The sequence below is a fragment of the Telmatherina bonti genome (assembly GCF_933228915.1).
Source record: "Telmatherina bonti genome assembly, chromosome: 11".
In the NCBI taxonomy this organism is placed as follows: Eukaryota; Metazoa; Chordata; class Actinopteri; order Atheriniformes; family Telmatherinidae; genus Telmatherina; species Telmatherina bonti.
Window position 1 is genome coordinate 35,534,133 of NC_136629.1, and position 19,375 is coordinate 35,553,507.

General features: G+C 42.3%; 1 protein-coding gene across 3 annotated transcripts in view; it reads right to left on the bottom strand.

The window, feature by feature from the left end:
* meis1b (Meis homeobox 1 b) overlaps window positions 1–19,375 on the bottom strand; it is a 77,687-nt gene that overhangs the window by 37,605 nt on the left and 20,707 nt on the right. For all 3 annotated transcript variants that reach the window (XM_079249433.1, XM_079249431.1, XM_079249432.1), the window contains exon 8: window positions 4,219–4,364. In XM_079249433.1, the coding sequence (XP_079105559.1) occupies window positions 4,219–4,364 (146 nt within the window). The remainder of the gene's footprint in view (window positions 1–4,218; window positions 4,365–19,375) is intronic.

Here is a 19,375-nt window from a genome sequence, read left to right on the forward strand (position 1 = left end):
ACACTGCATCTGTGTACAAATAGGAGGGGAGGAGAGCCAGAATGAGAGCGTGTTAGTGATAATGTGTATGAGAGTGTGCGTCCCAGTCTGTGAATATGCCAGCAGTAACACTTCAAATGCCAAACCCACTGCCCTTCTCTGCTACGCACACACACACACACACACACACACCTACACCAGTCTAGAAAGGCAAGAATCTAAATGGGAATATGGGTGGTGTGTGTAGTGAGGAGGTGGGGGTGAATTCCATCTAATTACTCTATCACATAATTTCACAAATTGCCTTTTCATAGGGGAGAGGAGAGCGGAGCACAGGGCGCGTTGGGGATTTGAGGCCTAAGCTTTCATTTACTACTCATTTCTTGTTAAATTAAACAAGAAAATACCATTTGTGTGGTGGGGAGGGTGCAGGTTAGCTGAGGTAGGGGCATTGCAACTACACAATAGGAAGGTATTGTGGAAGCAGAGATGGACAGCAACTCTTACTCTTGTTTCTTTTGCTTTTGAGCGGTTTAAAATGCCTCCAGCTACGTAGATAACTGTATTAAACACATTTTTAAGTCACTAATGCACATCATTGTATTATCTGCATGTTGCTTATGGGGAGTTTGTGTAGAAATCATTTGCAGAGAGGCAGCTTTCTCTTTAGCTTGTCAGTAAAAGCAGTATACCTTGTGAGGTCCATTACAAACAAACACACATTAGACTGTGATGAGGAAACAAGTGGAAAAGCCCTCCCCTTCTCCATTATTTTGGTTCTGTACCAAGGTTACATCTGTATGTCAAGCTGGCAGGGAGCTGCACGGTTCGGCCATTGGTGACAGGCGGTAAACGTTAATGTTTTGTAGTTGCTCCAAATCAGAGCAGCCAAATACTTGCGATGAACTTTCCCCACAAGCGTTGTCAACAACATATGAGCTCACTGGGTGTGTTGGAGAAAACTCAGTGAGCTGCAACTGTTGTAATAATTCCAAATTCAATGTCAGTGCTCTATCTGTCAGTCATAAGCTTGTTTGCTTCTCGTCACTTTGGATATACCCGAAATTCCACAGCTTGGACTGCTCTGTTGATAAAACAAGCAATCTGAGGATTTAGAAAGTTTCATTTGCTTAAAAGTTTTTACCTTTTCATGCAAGAATAAGAAGGAAAATTTGCACCCTTGATGGGTAAGTGAGCAGAGATGCAGAAACGACTTCAACAGAGTGTGAAAAGAACAGCTGTATAAATGCCACCTACCACTTACCCTGATGGTGCACTTGTAGCCCCAGTTTGCCACCCACCTTCCCCTCCCTCTACAGTATGATGGAAACTCCCAAGGGTCCAACTGCGAGGGCGACTACTAGAAAATATGAGATTGGGTTTCCAAACTTCTGTGATTTTAATCTATTTTGCCACATTCTTTCCCATTCTCTCTATCAAATAACTTCATATTTATTATATTGAAGAGAAGTCAAATTCTGACTCACTCATTCGGGTCTGTGTGGTGCCATGAAGATGATGGATTTACATGTGTGTGGGTGGGTATGCATAAATCCCTGTGTGCCTAATTGGCATTGTGTCTATCTCTAAGAGGCCAGACTCACATCCTCCATCCTTTTTGTGAAACAAAGAAGGAGCAGCTGATGAAATATGTGGATGAGCCTGGATCAGCTGTCTATGCTGATGGCAGTATCAGCAGCGATTGAGAGGTTTATACCAGTGAAGCCGATACATCATTGTAAATATTTTTTGCATCAGAGATGCTATAAGTAGGACAGATAAACACTGACATGTGGTGAATGATTGATGGCGACACTGAGGAATGATCAGAGTAAACAGATCAGACCACAGCTTGGCATCTATGTGACAAGTGGTACTGGTAACACCAAAAGTTTCTCAAAATCTCTAAATTATGACCACATTTCCAATAAACAAAGATGTTGCTCCTCTTATTTCTGTTTAGCTTTACTGGGGAGACTAAACATATTGCAAGTTATTTTCCAATCAACCTTTCATTTCAGTGAAAAAAGGCAGTTTGCACTCAAGGAGATGCAGATCTTTTCTGTTTTGTCCCATAGCAGGGTTTACCCATAAGCACCAATGTTTGCCTGGATCTGTGCACGTTTTTGTTTTTTTTTTCCTTTCACCTCATCCCCCCTTCTCTTTTCACATCCTCACCTCCTTCTTCTCCCTACTTCATCCAAGGACATACTTATGTTCCTCCAAATGTTTTAAATCTAACAGTGTAGAAGCCTCCCATAAGCACAGATTGTGGTATAGTATGACACTGGAGATGTGTTGCTCTGTGTTGTAGGTGTGTGTATGTTTTACATGGCATGAGTGTGGTGAGCTGTGTTCCCACAGAGAGGATGTGTGTATGTTTCAAACACCTTTCCTCTGTGGCCCCGAAGGTTTTGGGGGTGTAAGGGTTGAGGTCAGGAAGTTGGACTCAAGGCTAGTGTGTATATGTAATGATGTGTGTGTGCAGGGGGATGGAGAGTTGGCAGTTTATGAAGCTGGTAAGGGGGGGAAAAGGGGGGAGGGAAGAGCAGAAAGATGAAAAGTGTAAGAAGTCTTGTAAGGATCCATGTATAAATACAGAATATTCTGTATATGTTTGCAGACGAGCCACATGTCGGTGTGTGCAACAAGAAAGTTCCTGCTCTTTGCCATTAACCACTGGGAACCGAGGAAGACGCTGCACAATGCATGCCATCAACATCAAAGACTGCCTACAAATAAATAAATAAAAAGTTTAACCCATGCAATATCCATAATCCAACAAATAAATTACTTTCCTCTGCATCCTCCCTGTTGGCTTGTGCAACACCAACTCAGCCAAACTGCATCATGTTCTCCACAAATTCCTAACATAGGCAGAATATGAGTGACGTTGGGTTTGGTAAAGTATTTTTCAAACATATTTTCTGAGCATAGCTCCCATTTTAATAAACCCAGTTCAAAAGTAGAAAAGCAAATAATAATTACCATCTCTTTTTCTATTACGTCGTTCTGAACTAAAAACTCCACCTTGTGTAAGTTAAAGTTAGGTCAACATTTCATTTATATTTTAGCCCAACCTTCTTTAGAAATCACATTTGATCATTTTTAATAATTTGTTACCAAATCAGTCAGAAATCTAACCTGAAATGGCTGTTTTTGTTCAGTTTTTCTTTATATTTAAATAGATAAGTGGAGAAATCTGGAGTCTAATCAGAAACGTCTTTGTTTCTGAGACAATCTCGTTGAACAGAAGAAGCAGACGCAGCAAAGATCAACAACCTTGGCAAAGGTCATGATTTAAATAATGTAACATCAAATCCTGCACAGAACATAAAAGACTGTCATTTCAAACAGACCGACACAGTCAGCGGGGGAGTGAGTGTGATTTTTTTTTTTTTTCTCAATGACATGATGAGGATCAGTAAGCTGAATCAACACCAAGCTAAAGTATGGCATATGTGGGTCCTTAACGGAGCCACTGATATAAACCCCACATGCAAATAATAGTGAAGAAGAAGCTTTGATCTTACAAGTCCCTTTAAACTACCGTGTAATATTATTTCATTAAACATGGTTGACTTAAAACAAGTCTCTGCCCTCTTTGAGTTTGATGTCTTTGAATGTGTCTCTGTGTTTAGTAAGATTGGTGAACTGATTCTATTTTAAATTAATATAAACTGTGTTAAGCTGGCTCCATTTGAACAGTCACACTGGTATCATTCTGTCAGAATACATTTCTCCCACACTATTTCCACCAAATAATATGCGATGCTGTCAAACGGTGATTGTATTTGCTGCTGTAATTGATGAAGAAAAAAGCCAAACCACAGGCCTGTGCAGTATCCCAGGCATCCGTTAGATAATGACTTAATGATAATGAGGAAAGATTTGTTCCTAATAAGGTTCATCTATGTATCTGCAGACATGGCCAGGGGGGTCTCTCCTTAGCTTCACCCTCACTCAGTTTCACAAGATGAGGAGAGATCAGTAACAGATTACGCAGGTCTCTGTCTTTGAAGTGTTCAATGTGCAAACTAGGATACACTGTGGAGGAGGGGGGTGGGGGCTCTGGTGTGTAACTATATGTGTACGTGAGCATCAATAAGCTTGTCAGTGTCTGGTGGTGTGTGTATATGTCCCTTTGAGAACACTGGAGTGTGTTTATGATGAATAAGAGGAGAACCGTGCTGGAAAAATGTGGATAAAACTAAGGAAGTGTCACTTCACTGAACTCACCGTTAGGTGTTGGAAGAGCCACGCTCTCATGATGTTGGTAGCCACCTTAGGAAAAATACCCCTTTTCTTGTTGTGTTTCTTTTCTTTATCTGGGTCATCGTCATCCCCTGTGCTCGGTGAAGCCACACTGTTGTCCAGGCCATCACCTGTCACATGACAAGAAACAGGAAGAGACAGCGCAGATCAGACACACACTTTGTTTACTTCCTGAATTTGCTGCACCTCTGCATTCAAAGGGAATAAATATGATTTCCAAGGAATTCTGGAGGGCTTTGTATGCACAGATGAATGGGTATAGAGACACAACAATGGCAAGTAGAGAATGGCTGGAAAACAGCACCTCATAAATGCATTCATTTTTAATACATTTATAAATAACCCTGCCTTTCATTCCCCCCCACCCCCACAACCCCCACTTCACTGGAAACACAGTAAGCGCTCACATCCTTCTGTGAGAAAGGAGAAGAGGGGAGCACAAAGGACTTGTAAGGTCGCATTTCCCCACTCTCCCATCCAAGCCCGCGCAGAATTGAAAATGACAGAGAGATTTAGTCTTTATTATCCTGAGGGGAAAATAGTTATTGAAGCGTCGCCCGAGCGCATTCTGCCATTTTACCTGAGGTGGAAAGAGTAACACGGCACTACAAAAGGCAAGGTTGCAAGGAGGGGGGAAGGCAGAAAATAAAGGAAAATAAGTGGAAAAAGGGAAGTCAGAGGCACAAACAGCACTAACAAAGCTAGCTGCTTTTCATAACAATGGCGTCACGGCTGCTTACAGCAACCTGTAGGGCTTCGATAAGGCTCTATTAAGGCCAGTTAACCTCACCTAAGGGGAACACGGAGACAGCTCAGAGTATCTGAGCGCTGAGAGAAAAAGTGAAAGGGAGGAACTCCACGGGCCTTTTCATTGCGTTCTGGCTCAACAACATGAACCCATACACACACATCGCACATATTCAAAACCACCCAATTACTGTACGCATTCTATACAGCTCCAGCAGAAAGAAAGCGGCTCTTCCCATCTGTGGCTATGAAAAGCTTTATTGTTATTATCATTATTCAAAAATGCGAGCCCCTCTCAGTGAAAATGATAACCATAAAAGAAACATGAGGCGAAGTAAACAAGTGGCATCCTCACCGCTGGATATTTCAGTGGAAGATAACTGACTTTTGTCCCGCATCGTCTCTCTCAACTGGAAGCGCGGAGAAGTAGAAAGAAAGTTTAAAAAAAAAACTGCCAAAGCAGCGCACTGAATTGGAGCCAGTTATTTATTGATTACACACAAAGCACTTCTAAAGCTTCCAGGTCTATTCACTGTAGCAGGAGTAGATAACTGCACTGGAGCAGGACTGCGCTCCGCTAACTTACAGAGGGCAACGCCAAGCACCTAACTAAACCCTAAGCCCAGATTCATCTATAATTAATGGGGATGTTGGCGCTAATCCGGTTGGAGATGACTTTTTTCCAGCCTGCCACATCAATGGAATAATCAAGGGCCTAAAACCCAGGCCTTTGCTCCCCATTACCTCAGGCAAAAGAATTCCTGAAAGCATGCCTGGAGGGCACCTGAATTATATACACCATTAAGAGAGAGAGCCTCTCAGCGATCCATACGAAACTCTCGGCCAGCTCTCGCTCTTTCTTCCTGTCTGCTCTGGCAGAAGGAGATACATATGCACACATATTGAAGGCTTTTTAATGAACCTCATGTGGAAGTCGAGGTGACACTATTGAGGGTGGGGGAGGGATAAAACAAGAGCCGACTTTGCATGGAATTAGCAGCACCGATGCAAACGCCATGCGCTACACACAGATAATGTATATGTGGAGATGAAGCTGGTGGCAGGATTGGGGTACTGTAACACCGCCCAAAGGTAAAGCAACGCAACAGAATGAGTACTTCTCACCAAGAAAGCAGCCTTTTCCATCTTACTGAATGTCAATAGATAAGGGCTTAAATGCAGATGCATGTTTAGGTATGGATTAGTTCCATGTATCATTAGCCTGACAGCATAGCAAAGTCATATTTTAAGGTTTTATAGGCTGCGATGCAACATCAATCAGGACTTGGAAAGTTATGCTACAAGGGTAACAATATTTTTTATTTGTTTGTGCATTCTTCAGATTATCCAATTACAAATAGTCAGGGCAAATATCCTGTTTCACAGAGCCAAAGTAGTCACTTTCCACCTGAGAATCCCAAAAATGAAAAAAGACTAAACTCCCTGGCAAATGACATGAAGAACAGGTGAAGGTTTGTTTATGTTTAGGAATGTAGAATGACTAATCCATCAACTGATTAAATAGTACTTTTAGTGCTACCTTCACCCAGCTCCTCAGCCTCTCTCTGTCCTGAAAACATACTCACATTGCAAGCTTCAGTTACATCAGTAGCCTGGGATGAACACATCCTAACCCTAACGACTGAGTTTTTTATTTCTACTGTGTCAGGGCTAAAATACACCCACCCCTCCTGTCTTGCTTCTTCTCTGCCTGCTGGAAAAAGAGGGTTGAGCTGAGCCGAGGCCCTGTAATCTAAGACCAGATTTTCATTGGAAGCAAATGCTTTCAATCCGTTGTAAAGACCGGCTCATGTTCAGCAAAGCCTACAATAACAAACCTAGGGGCTTGTCCCATGTGAGTTGGGAAAACAGAAGCAAACGGCTGGAGCACCAGCTCAGAGTGAGTCCGTATGCAAGCTGAGGAAAAAGGTGAGATATCATGAGAAGCACCGAAAGGAAGGGGGGGGGGGGGGGGGGGGGGGGCAGCATACAGAAAAGGGGATGGAAGGAAGAAAATGGATGGAAAAGATGAAAAAAACATGCTCACAATCAGCATACTCTTGCAACCATTTTTGTTATCCGTAACCCAAACCAGGCCAGGAAACCCTAACACATCTTAATATTCCTTTCTTTCCTCTTCCGTCTCTCCTACTTAGACTAACCTTTAAACTCTTACTTTACCTAGAAGGGAAGTAGGCGGGAGGGAGCTGGGGAAGGGCTATCAATTTTATTGGCATTTCCATTTTCAGTGCAATTTGATACCAATCACCTCTACAAGGTCTGGGGCTAATTTCTGCTTTTCTTTAACCCCAGCAACCAAGGAAGGTGTGGGAGGGGGGGGGAGAAAACAGGAAGACTGGCAGTGAGGAAGACTGAAGTAAGAGAGGTGCTGAAGCTGTGTTCAGCAGCCATGTTGGGGAAATGTCAATGGTGTTACCACAGCTGGTCAGAAAAACAGAGAGCTAAAGCAGGGGAAAGAAGGAGATGGAAAGTGAAGGCGAGCGAGGGGAAGAGGGAAGCAAGGCAGAATTTTCAGAAAAAAACAACACACAAACTCAGATTCAAGCCAGTGATGGAGGCAGTGAAGGGGGAGAAAATAATGGGTAGGAAGGGGAAGAGATGCATTGGAGTTAATCAGCTGAAAAGAATGCATAAGGAAAAGTCAGTTGATGTAATGCAGATAATATTTTTCCTCATTTCAGGCCTTTGACTGTAACTTTTTCTTTTACACAAATAGCAGAACTACGCAGAAAGCTTTCTGAAAAATAGTTGAAACTGACAGAATGCAAACAGACATACCGCGTCGTGTGTGTGTGTGCATGTGTCATGTGATTTTGCACGTCTTGTTATCGAAATAACAAGACAAATTCTAAAAGGCACAACATGTTCTCCGGGTTTGCACTGCAGTCAAAAGAAATAGTTTTGAAACGGCTTAGCTTGCAACACACATTTTGGTCATACACACAGTGTTGCATCATTTTCTGCTTGTCAAATGATCCCAGCAGCCCATGCTGAATACACCTTTATAGGCTGTAGATAATAATATGAAGAGTTGGAAAATAGACTGTTTTTGCTGAATGCTGGGAAATACAGTAAACCTTTGAGAGTAGAAGCTAACAAAACATGGGTTTGTTGTCTTGATAAGCACACAGAGGTAGGTTTCAGAGTTAAAGACAAAAGCTTCTCCGGCATCCTCACGAGTTCACATTTAGAAACACTTAGCTGTGGTACCCGTATGAAATACCGTTAACAGTCTGTCATTCGGCCTGTTATCCTTTTAGGTGGTCAATCAGCCTGTTATATAGTCTGTTAGTCTGCCAGCCAGTAAGATGTCAGACCATAAAGCCACCAAATCAGTCAGCCAGTGAGCAAGTTGGTAAGTCTGCCATAGAGCAAACTTGTCAGTCCTTCAATCAGTCATTCAGTGAGTCAGTCAGAAAGCTAGCCAGGCTCCCATTAAGCCCCTTAGCCGATAAACCAGTCAGTCACTCTCCATACACAGGCTGCCAGCCTTATTAAGGGCCTCAGCAGGCTGTAACCCTGGGCTGCATGCATACAGCGTCGGGGAGCTAAGCTAGCAAACTCCAGTCCCCCCACAAGGAAAAGCCACAGGCACAACCATGGGCCTGGCTCACTGATCAGCCATGACAACATCTTTGCAACTAGTTAGAGGAGGGACTGGTAGGGGGGGGATGGGGGGGGGGATCAATGCAGGGGCGGTGGGGTGCATGTTTGTGTGTGAAGAATGTATGCATGCATAGATGTGCATTCGTCTGTATGTGTGTGCGTCTGCCTTTCCTCATGCATTTGTGTTTTCAGACAGAGTCTGTGTGTCTACATACGTACGTGTGTGTGTGTGTGTGTGTGTGTGTGTGTGTGTGTGTGTGTGTGTGTGTGTGTGTGTGTGTGTGTGTGTGTGTGTGTGTGTGTGTGTAGCAATTAGGAGCAGGCCACTGACTGGAAGGAGCCAGGGGCAGTTGAAATGCCCCGGGGCCAACCAAGGGAAGGAATATTTTATCAGTCCCCTCTCACGCTGTATACAAAAATATACACTTGCACACAAGCTCACACACACTAACACACACAGACTGTGTGCAAAAAGATAACCACACAAAAATTAGGTTAACTTTCTTCATGCATTACCAATAGGTTTGTTAGCATTAGCTAAACTGAGTCTTGCTTCTTTGCTCATTCAGCCTTGGTGGCTTTTATTTGAGTTATTTTGCCACTTCATGTTCCATTCTTGCTGTCCCTTCCTTCCTCATTTCTTTTCTCGTTCCTCTCTTTTTACTGCACTGTTGGATTTGAATAGAGGATATCCGCACAGCATTGAGAGTGTAAGTGTAAAACATAGGCTCTTCTCAGTGGAAGCATGAAATTGCTTTCTGTGAATCAAACAGCAGCTGAGGATATTTTACAGACATAATATGACTAAAATTTAATGTATATGACGCTGAAAAACGCTGGTCTACTTCTTCGTCTTGTGAGTGTAAATTAAGCTTCCCTTCCTCTATTTCATCGTCTCCCTCTTGTCTCTTTATCACTTCTATGCATCTCTCTTTCTCAAGGCATACTCTGACATTATCAAGCAGTATCTAGGCTAATCTGTTATGATCTGATTATGAACCATCTCACGGCATAAAAGCAACGCTGGTACTACCTGCCCTCTGTGCATGGGCACACGTGCCATTCTGAGGTGTCAGCCATTTTTCTGCTGCCTGGCAAATTAACAGACATGGATTCACCGGTCATTCATCTGCAAATAGCGATCTTGTCAGCCACGCTGCTTCTGGCTCAGTGTAGGAGAATTATGACATTTAGCTTTCTAATAATTTTTTTTCCCCTCAGAAAGACAGCAGCGATGAGAAATAAAGGTTATGAATATTATCTTCATGCCAGATGTAATGAATTGGATCCTGTGTGAGGAGTCACTCACAGATAGTTAAAAGTTTTCCAAGGATACTGTGAGATGTTTTTGCAAGGCTTTATAGGCTGTGGATGGCCTGAGAGCAGAGGGAGTGGAGACAAGTCTTTTGAGTTTGTAACAGTGCATTTAGTTTAAAGGCTATTTGTTGCAAGACAGTGTGTGTGAGTGTGTCTTTCAGTGTGAATGCAAGTGACCTGGAGCTGATCTTTCATAGGCCACTCCTAGAGTTTCACACCCCAGAAAGCTCACATGACCCTGGATTGGCTGCTTAGGAAAAGCCCGGGCCTCAGGAGCCTGCTATCCTGTTCCACATGGGACACACACATCTCATATGGGCAGGCGAGAAATTCATACATACAAGTGCACACACACTTGCTGGTGTACATTCACTAAAGTGCTCTCCCTCTCACTCTTTTTTCTCTCTAGCACTCACACAGAAACACACACTCTCTCCCAGAAACACACATACATAGCATTCCCAGAAATCCTCAGAGGGGTAAAGACGGGCTTGCAAGAGGGAGGGAGCAAAGAAAAAAGTGGCGTTTATTGTATTCAGGCCATTCATAAGCTCTAGACTTGCAGAGGGGGATGCACAAGGGGGTTTCAGGCTGTGGGGGGTTCCCTTTGCATGGCTCTGAAAGCCCCTCCCACCTTGAAATATTCTGAACATGCAGGAATTCCTTGCCATGCAACTTCCAAGTAGTACCACATTTTCAATAAGCATCTCCTCTTTTGGAGCACCAAAACAGATACACATTACTCACATGCACCGGTTTACTGAGCTCCTCCATGGGGCAACTTTCCAATAATTACTAGAAAAGTGTTCTGTACCAACACACACACACACACACACACACACACACTTATACTTCAGTACAAAACACCCTCTGTGACCAATGCCGTTTCGCCTCCCTTTTATTCCCAAGGAGGAGGAGAGATGGAAAGAAATCCCCACAACTACTCTGCAGATAATGACATGCACTGTCGCAAAAAACAATATGGCCAGTCTAGACTTCTCTTCCTGCCGAGTCTCTCCTGTTTTCACATATTTGCTTCAACCTTTTACCACTTTGTTGGTTAAAACATATTTGATTAATAGTTTTGGCAAGAGAAAGAGAAAAGCATCATTATTACAAATGGAAAAAATGGGTTTGCCAGGTAAACAATCAAAAGAGAGCAAAGTAATTGCTTCCTGTAATCAAAGATAATTCCATTGAAGTAATTACGGTAAATAACGTGCTTTGCAAGAACAAAGCCGGTTACTCTGAATGATGACAGGTTTGTGGAGCAACACTGACACATTCAATAATGGCAGTAACTGGTGTGTCATTCACCGGGGTTATTTGTTATTAAAGCACATCGGAGACTTCTTGTTGTAAGAATCTGAGCCAAGTTTCGAGCAATTATTTTATTTGTGGATCTGATTTAAGGAAGCTATCAAGAAATGAGATGAAAGGAAAGTGTTTAACAACAACCAAAGAGGATATAGAGTAAAAGAATAATTAAGAGTGTTTGTCAAAACCCCAAGTGTGTATAATTGATGTCACATAATGTAGATTTGGACTCATGTCAGAGACATCAATGTATCCCATATTTCACATTATCATGTGTGCTAGCAAAAGTGTAGAGATTAACATGACAGACATTTTGGTTTCCTGATTTCACTGATGAAATTAATAATTCAGTCTGCAAAAAAAAAGTCTTAATATTCTTAACTATTCTGCTTTTCTCTGTGTAATATGGTTGCAAACCAATATCTCTCAGTTTTGCACTGTGAAGACGCCAAATTGAACCCTGCATGTTTGGATGTTATAGTGTAAATCTTATAAAACGTTAAATATTGTATCTGTGTTATGGCTCATTTTCTCTGTTAGTGCTCTTGTCTTTAAGTGTCTTATGGCTGAGGTCCATCCACTGTTTGCTCTGGGGGTGGGGGAGATCAGGCCTGTTGACATAGCCATAGGTGATGGCAAAAATGTCAGTGTAAATGTGACTGCTCTCTCTGTGCCATTTTCCCGAAAAGGGTCATCACCACGGGCTGCCTGACACGCTGGAAACTGCCTCCAGCGCAGGGCGGCGACACGACATTAAACTGCAGTATGTGCCTCCATGCGCAGAAGCGCGCGCACACACACACACACACACACACACACACACACACACACACACACACACACCAACTGCCTTGTATTTCCACTTCTTCATCAGTTGAGAAAGAAAGAATGGGAGAGAGAGAGACACAGTACAAGCCAGAATAAAAGTGCAAGCCGATGAATTCACTCTTTCATGTGGAGCACTTTTGCTGTGTAACTATTGATTTTTCCCTCTTGCCTTTGTGTTGCCGTTTTCTTTTTTCTAACCTGAAGATAGAAGGCCAGACTTAGTTCAAATGGGAGCACTTGCGAGAAGGGCACAAAGCTTCTTCGCCTCTGACACAAACACACAGACGCAAAAATGGTGAGATCCCTGAAATTGTGTCTCTTTTGCTGCTTTCTCACACTTAATTCTCGCTCTCAATTGTTTCACTGCCTTTCAGATGGCTTTTGACACCTTTGACTCTCCGAGCTTTAGTCAAACTCGGCACACAGCAAACAGAAAGAGAAAGAGGGAGTCAAATGGACTATGGAAGAAGATCGGAAGGGGGGAGGGGATGGTAGCGAGGACAAGGACTATAACAAAAGCTAAGAGCACTTAACAGCACAATGACACCGCAGTCTTTTCCAAAAGTCAGTTGATGTGCTGAAGGGCGTTCCAAAGTCCTTCAATATAGATGTAGGACAAAGAGGGGGAACCTTAAGCTAATCTGAAAGAAAAACATCCTGTTTGACTTTGCTCTGGACTAAAAATCAGTAGATGTATCCATTTTCCACATGATAAACTCGTGAAATGCATGAGGCATCAAAAGGTCGTGAGGTATAAAGTTATTATGATTAACCAATCCGATTTTACTAAAAATACAGCCCTGAAAATGGCCCTTTCCAATCAAGCAACTATGTCTGGCAGCACTAACTTGCTTAACTTCACCCAATCTATCAACACCACTAGTTTAATGAACTAAAATCAAGTTCAAATGTATCATTTCAATGACAACAACCTGCCTGCCCCGTCTGTAATCATGTCTCCATGTTTAGGGGTGTACCGGCATTTACCAAGCTACAGATTACCACTTTGTTTGTTAAAGCTAGCACACAGCACTTGTCTGTGTCTTCAGTTTTCCATCATGTAAATGTATAAATGACAAAACCACTGATAAAAGAAATGTACGCAAAATTTCCCACTCCCGCTGACCTATCAGCACTGGCCAAACTGAAGCATGTAGTTAGATAAAACAGGCACGCTAACCATGCGGTGGCACAGACCAAAAATAGCACATTAGCTTCCAGAGAAGTTTTTTTTTCTCCTTTTTTCTTCTTATTCTTCAGTTTTTTTCTTTTTGGAATAACAGAGGATATAGTATTATGAGCAAGCATACCATGGACTACACCCACTAGCTCAGGTTAGTGAGGGGATGGTTAGAAAAACAAGATAAGTCATTATCTGAGCTACAACCCACTCTGTTAATATACTTTAATTGTTGAGTGGTTGTATTTAAATTTGAGGGGTTTAGCTCATTTTTCATGGGTAAACATTGCATTAATATAGTCACTGAATGTCCTCTCAAAAACTCCCTCAACAATATTCACATTTATGCCTCACAAGCTGGAGTTTTGAAGATTACCCCCTCGATGGATCTCAGTTCCCCCTCCTTGTCAGGGCCTTGATAGGTACAGGATGTGGTGTTGTGGGGATGTGGGGGACTTGTAGTGCTATCAGCTGGTCCATACGCAGCTCTGATAAGACTTTTAGGACAGAAGCAGAGGAAAAGGAAGTGAGTGGGTTTACAGCAACCCATGTCCTGTGGAGCATGAGCCCATGTGGGCAGGAATGATATGCCCCCCGTGGATGCTGGCGTTCTCGCCACAGAGTCCCACCAAGTCACTTCCTGAAAGAGGCAGCCCTCTCTGGGGGTGACTTCCTGTAAGAGTATGACCTCTCTGGTGCTTAAGACAGTGGGAGCTGGCGTGTACAATATACATATATGCAGTTTGTGTGTGTGTGTGGTTAACACCGCCATTCAGGCCTTTACTGCAAAGGTTATCACAAGTGAGAATCTTTGCCCCCAGTCCTTGCTCATCTCTTTGAGTTTCACTGGCTTGGAGCGAGAGGGGATGATCAGGTTACATCCAAATGTGTGTTCACAAGTGTGTGCACCACAAGTGGCAAGCTTTGTGTTGCTCTGCAAACACACAAAGTAAACGCCCATGTTGCCCTCCAGCCCAGCCTGCTGCTCCTGTGTTTATCTACAGGTATTTGTTATCTAGCCCTCTCTTTCCTCCTTCTCCCTCCCTGAACTCTTAGAAAAGCTTGGCAAGGTCTTTATCTTTCAGTCGAATCCCTATAGCAGGTATCCATGTCAAAGGGACCAATGGGAGGGGGCCTCTAGGGACAGCATGTTTGGTCTGGGTCAGCCTTGGGTCAAGCATTGGCCAGAAGACTCACATTAAACCACTCTACCTTCAACTTACTGCTTAGTTACCTGGACTCACAACATGACATCTCAGCTATGGTATTTCACATCTTTATGCTCCTTATCATCAGAAAAGGTTTAAGTTGTTAACTGAGCTGATGGGAATGCAGCAACACTCTCTGCTGTAAACAGAGACATGGTTCGCTCCATGGATCAAATATGGGACAAAATTTAAATGAACTGAAGCCTGCAAAGGCCAGGTTTCAATGATACCAATGAAGGGGTTGTGTTTTTAAAATGAAAGTAATAAGTACTAGAAAAAAAGTTTGTATCAACTCGTATCAATAAAAGAAAATCCACAGGGATGCAGGTTGTGACCAAAAATGGTGCAGTTGCTGGTGTTTTTCTTCACATGAAATTGGCTTTGTGTGGGTGTAGTTTGGAGAGCTGGCTGGTAAATTCTCCCTTTCTTTTGTTGGGAAAGGAGGGGGGGCTCCATGCATAATGGTCTTAGCCAGGGAGGTCTGGAACTGTGTCCATAAATTGAATTATTTCAATTTGAGGGAGAGAGTGAGAGAATAATGGAGAGTAGCTGTGAGTGTGTGTTGCATTTACATGTGAACATATGCATGTGTGCTGGTTGAGAAAGGCTCATTTTTATTCTTCTACAGGGTTCATATTTACAAGTGAGAATAAAAACCAAGTTGTATAAGATTACAGAAGAGACCAAATGTGACAATGCAGCTGGAAGCAGTGGTGATGCATAAAAAAAAGTCCAGATTTTCCCGTCTGAACATCGGTTTCAGTACATCTTCAATTCTTACCAAAGATTAACTGAATAAAATACAAACAAGTTGCTTGCTTTGTATTTGCTGTACTTCATAAACACTAAAACAACTGATAAGTCTGGGTGTTTGTGTGTATAAGGGTGGAGGTGGGGTGAAAATATTCCTGACACAATATAATCGGCAGGGGACCATATGGCAAACTGGCAGCAAGCTATTTATCCTTATCCTCTTTGGAGGCTAAAATTAGCACTTCGCTGTTTGTAGCTTTAAGTTGGACTCCAACCACTGCTATAGTGCTAATAATAAAGACAAAAAAAAGCAGTTGGCACTGCTCCACCTTTTTTATCTTCTGTTTTTCCTAATTTTATACCAACTCCATTTTTTTGTCACATTCTTCTTTAGACTTATTCTGCAATTTTCCTCTTTGGACAAAATTTCCTCATTTGAAATAGCCCAACCCTGAAATATGAGCTTTATTCACATAATATAGGCTTTGCTTTGGCCAGGTTCCCCCATTAAGCCCATGTGTCAGGAAAGCCAGGATTTCCTGAACATGGACCCCCTTGGATAGCTTAAGACCAGAGGATGATGAGGCTAATCTCTTTATCAAAAGCCTAAATAAACGTGTATGTTTACGTGTGTGTGAGTTGCTTGTTTGTGTCTTCTTATGTGTGCCAAGGTGCCAAACAATGCTTTTCCAGAAAACAATGTGCTAATACCCTCTCTCTGTGCTCTCCCACTACATTTCTTTTCTCGCCTTCCTCTCATTTTTTTGTATCCCCAATGGTATGTCTTTCATATCTGTGTAAAATGAGTAGAATACGTGTTAATTGTAACCTTTCCTGCAAAAACATAAGAAAATTGCCTATGGGGGAAAGAAAAGAAATCATCATGTCCTTCACTCCTGTAATCTGCAGACAGATGTGCTCTAGTCCTGCAGTCTGCTATCAGGGCTTTCCCTGAAAAGTTAACATCTATCTGATCATTGGACTCCTGGGCCCTGAGCTCAGCTCCTTTTCAAGTGAGGAGTAGGAGGAGAGGAGGACAGAGATACAGCCAGCACTGCAAGGAGTGCAAAGACAGGAGGAGGACGGAGAGTTTAAGGTCGTTTTTATGGGCCAGACGTAATGTGTTGTGACACATCAGTGATGAGTCGCTGTGATTTTACTGTCAGATTCACTATGAACCTGTGCCGCTATGTTTAAGAGTCAGGGCATTTTCTTTCACGAGAGCTTTGCTGTGTGTGCTTAAGACTGTGTGAACAGATCTACATGTGATTCCAGGCAATCTGTAGCCAAACTGGAAAAAGACTAAATGAAAAAGAAAATCAGGAAAACAAAAACTGCTGACAATTCCAAAGTAGTCACTATTTTGCATTTCTATGACACGAACACAATCCCTTTCACACAGACACGCATGCATACTCAAATATAATTGCATAAGAAAATGAGCATGCTGTTTTTCCTACTCATTTCCATGAGAAGTGCAACGTCACATTTCGTCTTATTTAGATTTGTAAGTCAAAACAACAGAATTTATTTCTGAAAGGAGATATCCAGTAATTTGACAAAGTGGCATCTTCTTTTAGGGCACAGTTAGAACCTAGCCATTGTGGTGCTTTGTGCAGACAGAAACTTGAATAGAGTCAATTAACAGTTTCTAAACAATTTAAATTTAGAGGGACTGTGTCAGAATAAAAGACCTCCTTAAGCTTTCATTTTTATCCCCATGCAGAAAGGAGAAAGTTGCATTTAAACATTTAGGAGGACTAGTGTTTGCCACCTTCGTGCACTCCAGATTTCTTGTCATATTCTCTCCATCCGAACACACAAGAGACATCTACAAGGGTGTGTAAATAGAATCTTTCAGCAAACACCAGTAATTAGATATCGGCATTTGGCATTCACACCAGTCACAAATTAAAGAAGAGTGCTTCCTGTAAACAGACAGTGAGAATCTGTCTACATCATTAGTGTGCCACAATTATAACATGGGAGCTAAAGATACATTTCCCTCCCGCGTGCACTCCCTCTGTGGAGCAAATGAAGCAGAACCTCACTTTCTTTTCCTCAACACATCTGATCCAACTTCATTTATGGAAAAAATAAGGGAGAAAAGAGGCAACAGAGCAACTTTAAAAGAGATAAGCGATTTTTATTTGACTGACTTGCTGAACAGAACACATACCAAGCACACACAGAGGCTAAGTGAAAGCATCCAGGAGGCAGGGAGTGCAAGAAGGAAGCTATTTCATGTGGACGCATGTCCCAAATGAATATGTATTTCATGTAAATTGTGCACACAAGGCATATTGTAATGCCTAGGCTAGACTTTGCATTTCTTTGGTCATGCAAACATGCCCACATGTAACCAACAGACAGATGGAGACAGACTGAACAAAGGCAGGGGAGATTCAAAGTAACAGAGAGCAGAGGGAACATTTCATTCACTGTCAAAATGTGCCAGTAATTCCACTGAATGGTAGTCCAGAAGTCAAATCTGAGTACACCATATGGGTAAAGACAAATAGGAAAGTGAAAGAGACAGGCGAAGGAGGAAAAGACTGAGGTAATATGCACAAATACAAGACTCCCGCTATGAAATACACTCAGGAACACAGAGTACACAAATCCCAAACCATAAGCCCTGACAACTTATCAAATGGTTTTACGATTATTTATCTTCTCACACATCAATAAAACCAAATTAGAGAAGCTGATTTACAAAGCAGAAGATCATTTCATGGAAGCGCATAGAAGAGATCACTTTGTTTACTTTTATCTCAGACCCTTTCTTCCCCAGGACTTCAGTGGCGGTGTGACACCAGCCTTTATCCTAAAAGCAAACTGACTCCTCACTGTGGGAAACTGATACAATTTCCTCTTTTTTGAGAGGGGAAAACTCAGGCCACTCGAGTTTGCTCTCTGCCCACAAGGCAATAAAAAGTCTTGAAGGGCCATTTTTCTGCAAGATGAGTCACAACGACGGCAACATATCAGCTGCAGCGATAGAGAGAGGTTGTAAAGCTCTCAATGAATCTGAGAGAGGAAGGTCGCGGCTGGACACTGAAAAGCCAACTGGTCTTTTTCCCAGGTAAGCACAGGTAATAATGTTTGAGATGCAGTAAATCCATTGGAGGCTGAGTAAACGCTGCTACCGGTAACACAGAGTTGTTAAGGGATGTTATCCAAAAGTGTTTTGGAGCCAATTAACCTTGATGGTTTGGAATTTATTGATATCCATAAATGACATGTGAACAGAGGTCTGTGGTCTTGTGATGCTGCAGATATAAGACTATAATACACACGAGTGAGTGTACAGTGTCCCGGTTACAGCTGATGTTGCAGTGATGAATGCACCTCAATAGACTCCCAAACAACACTCAGCAGCACTTAACACAGTAATCAGCAGTAACTGCTCTGTCTGGCTCTACTTCTCACACAGATGCAGACTGCTCCAGCATCAAAACGTTTCCCCAGCACGCAGCATGAGATCCTTTCCTTTACATCTCACTCTCACGTTTCTTTTTGTCTTTTTATTCCACTTTCATCCTCTTCCCTCTGTTCACACCCTGAGGAAATCAAAAGGAGAATCCTGTTTGTGTCTGCCAGCTACTGTACTTCCACCTCCAGTAATACTCATTGCAGAATAATCAAGGGAGCGCATACCTCTTATCTACCCACAAAGCCTTACATTTAAACAGATTACCGGTAACGCTGGACACCAGTAAGACAATTACCGGACCATGGATCTAGCTCGATTATGTCTAGACAATGTCTAGACAATAAACAAGCTAACTTGAATCTTGTCTTTTTTTAAGGTCCATGTTTCTATTTGCAGATTTGTGCATTTTAATATTAAATCCAAGAGAGAAACCACTAACAAAAGCAACTGTTTCCAGGTGTAACTGCATGCAAGTATGGCTTTATACCTCTAACCTAGGAGACAGTGTGCGTCTAAATGTTGTAGTTACACTGAAAAAGAAAAGTAAAACAGCATCGATGAGCTACTGAAGGAGAAAATCAAGTCAAGAAGAGAAAATATCAAAACAAAAACACACAGTTCTCTCTTCTAGTCTACTGGACAATCTGACCAATTAATCTGGGACTTTGAGGGGTCCACATGAAGCCGAATGATTGGATGAGCAGGAGC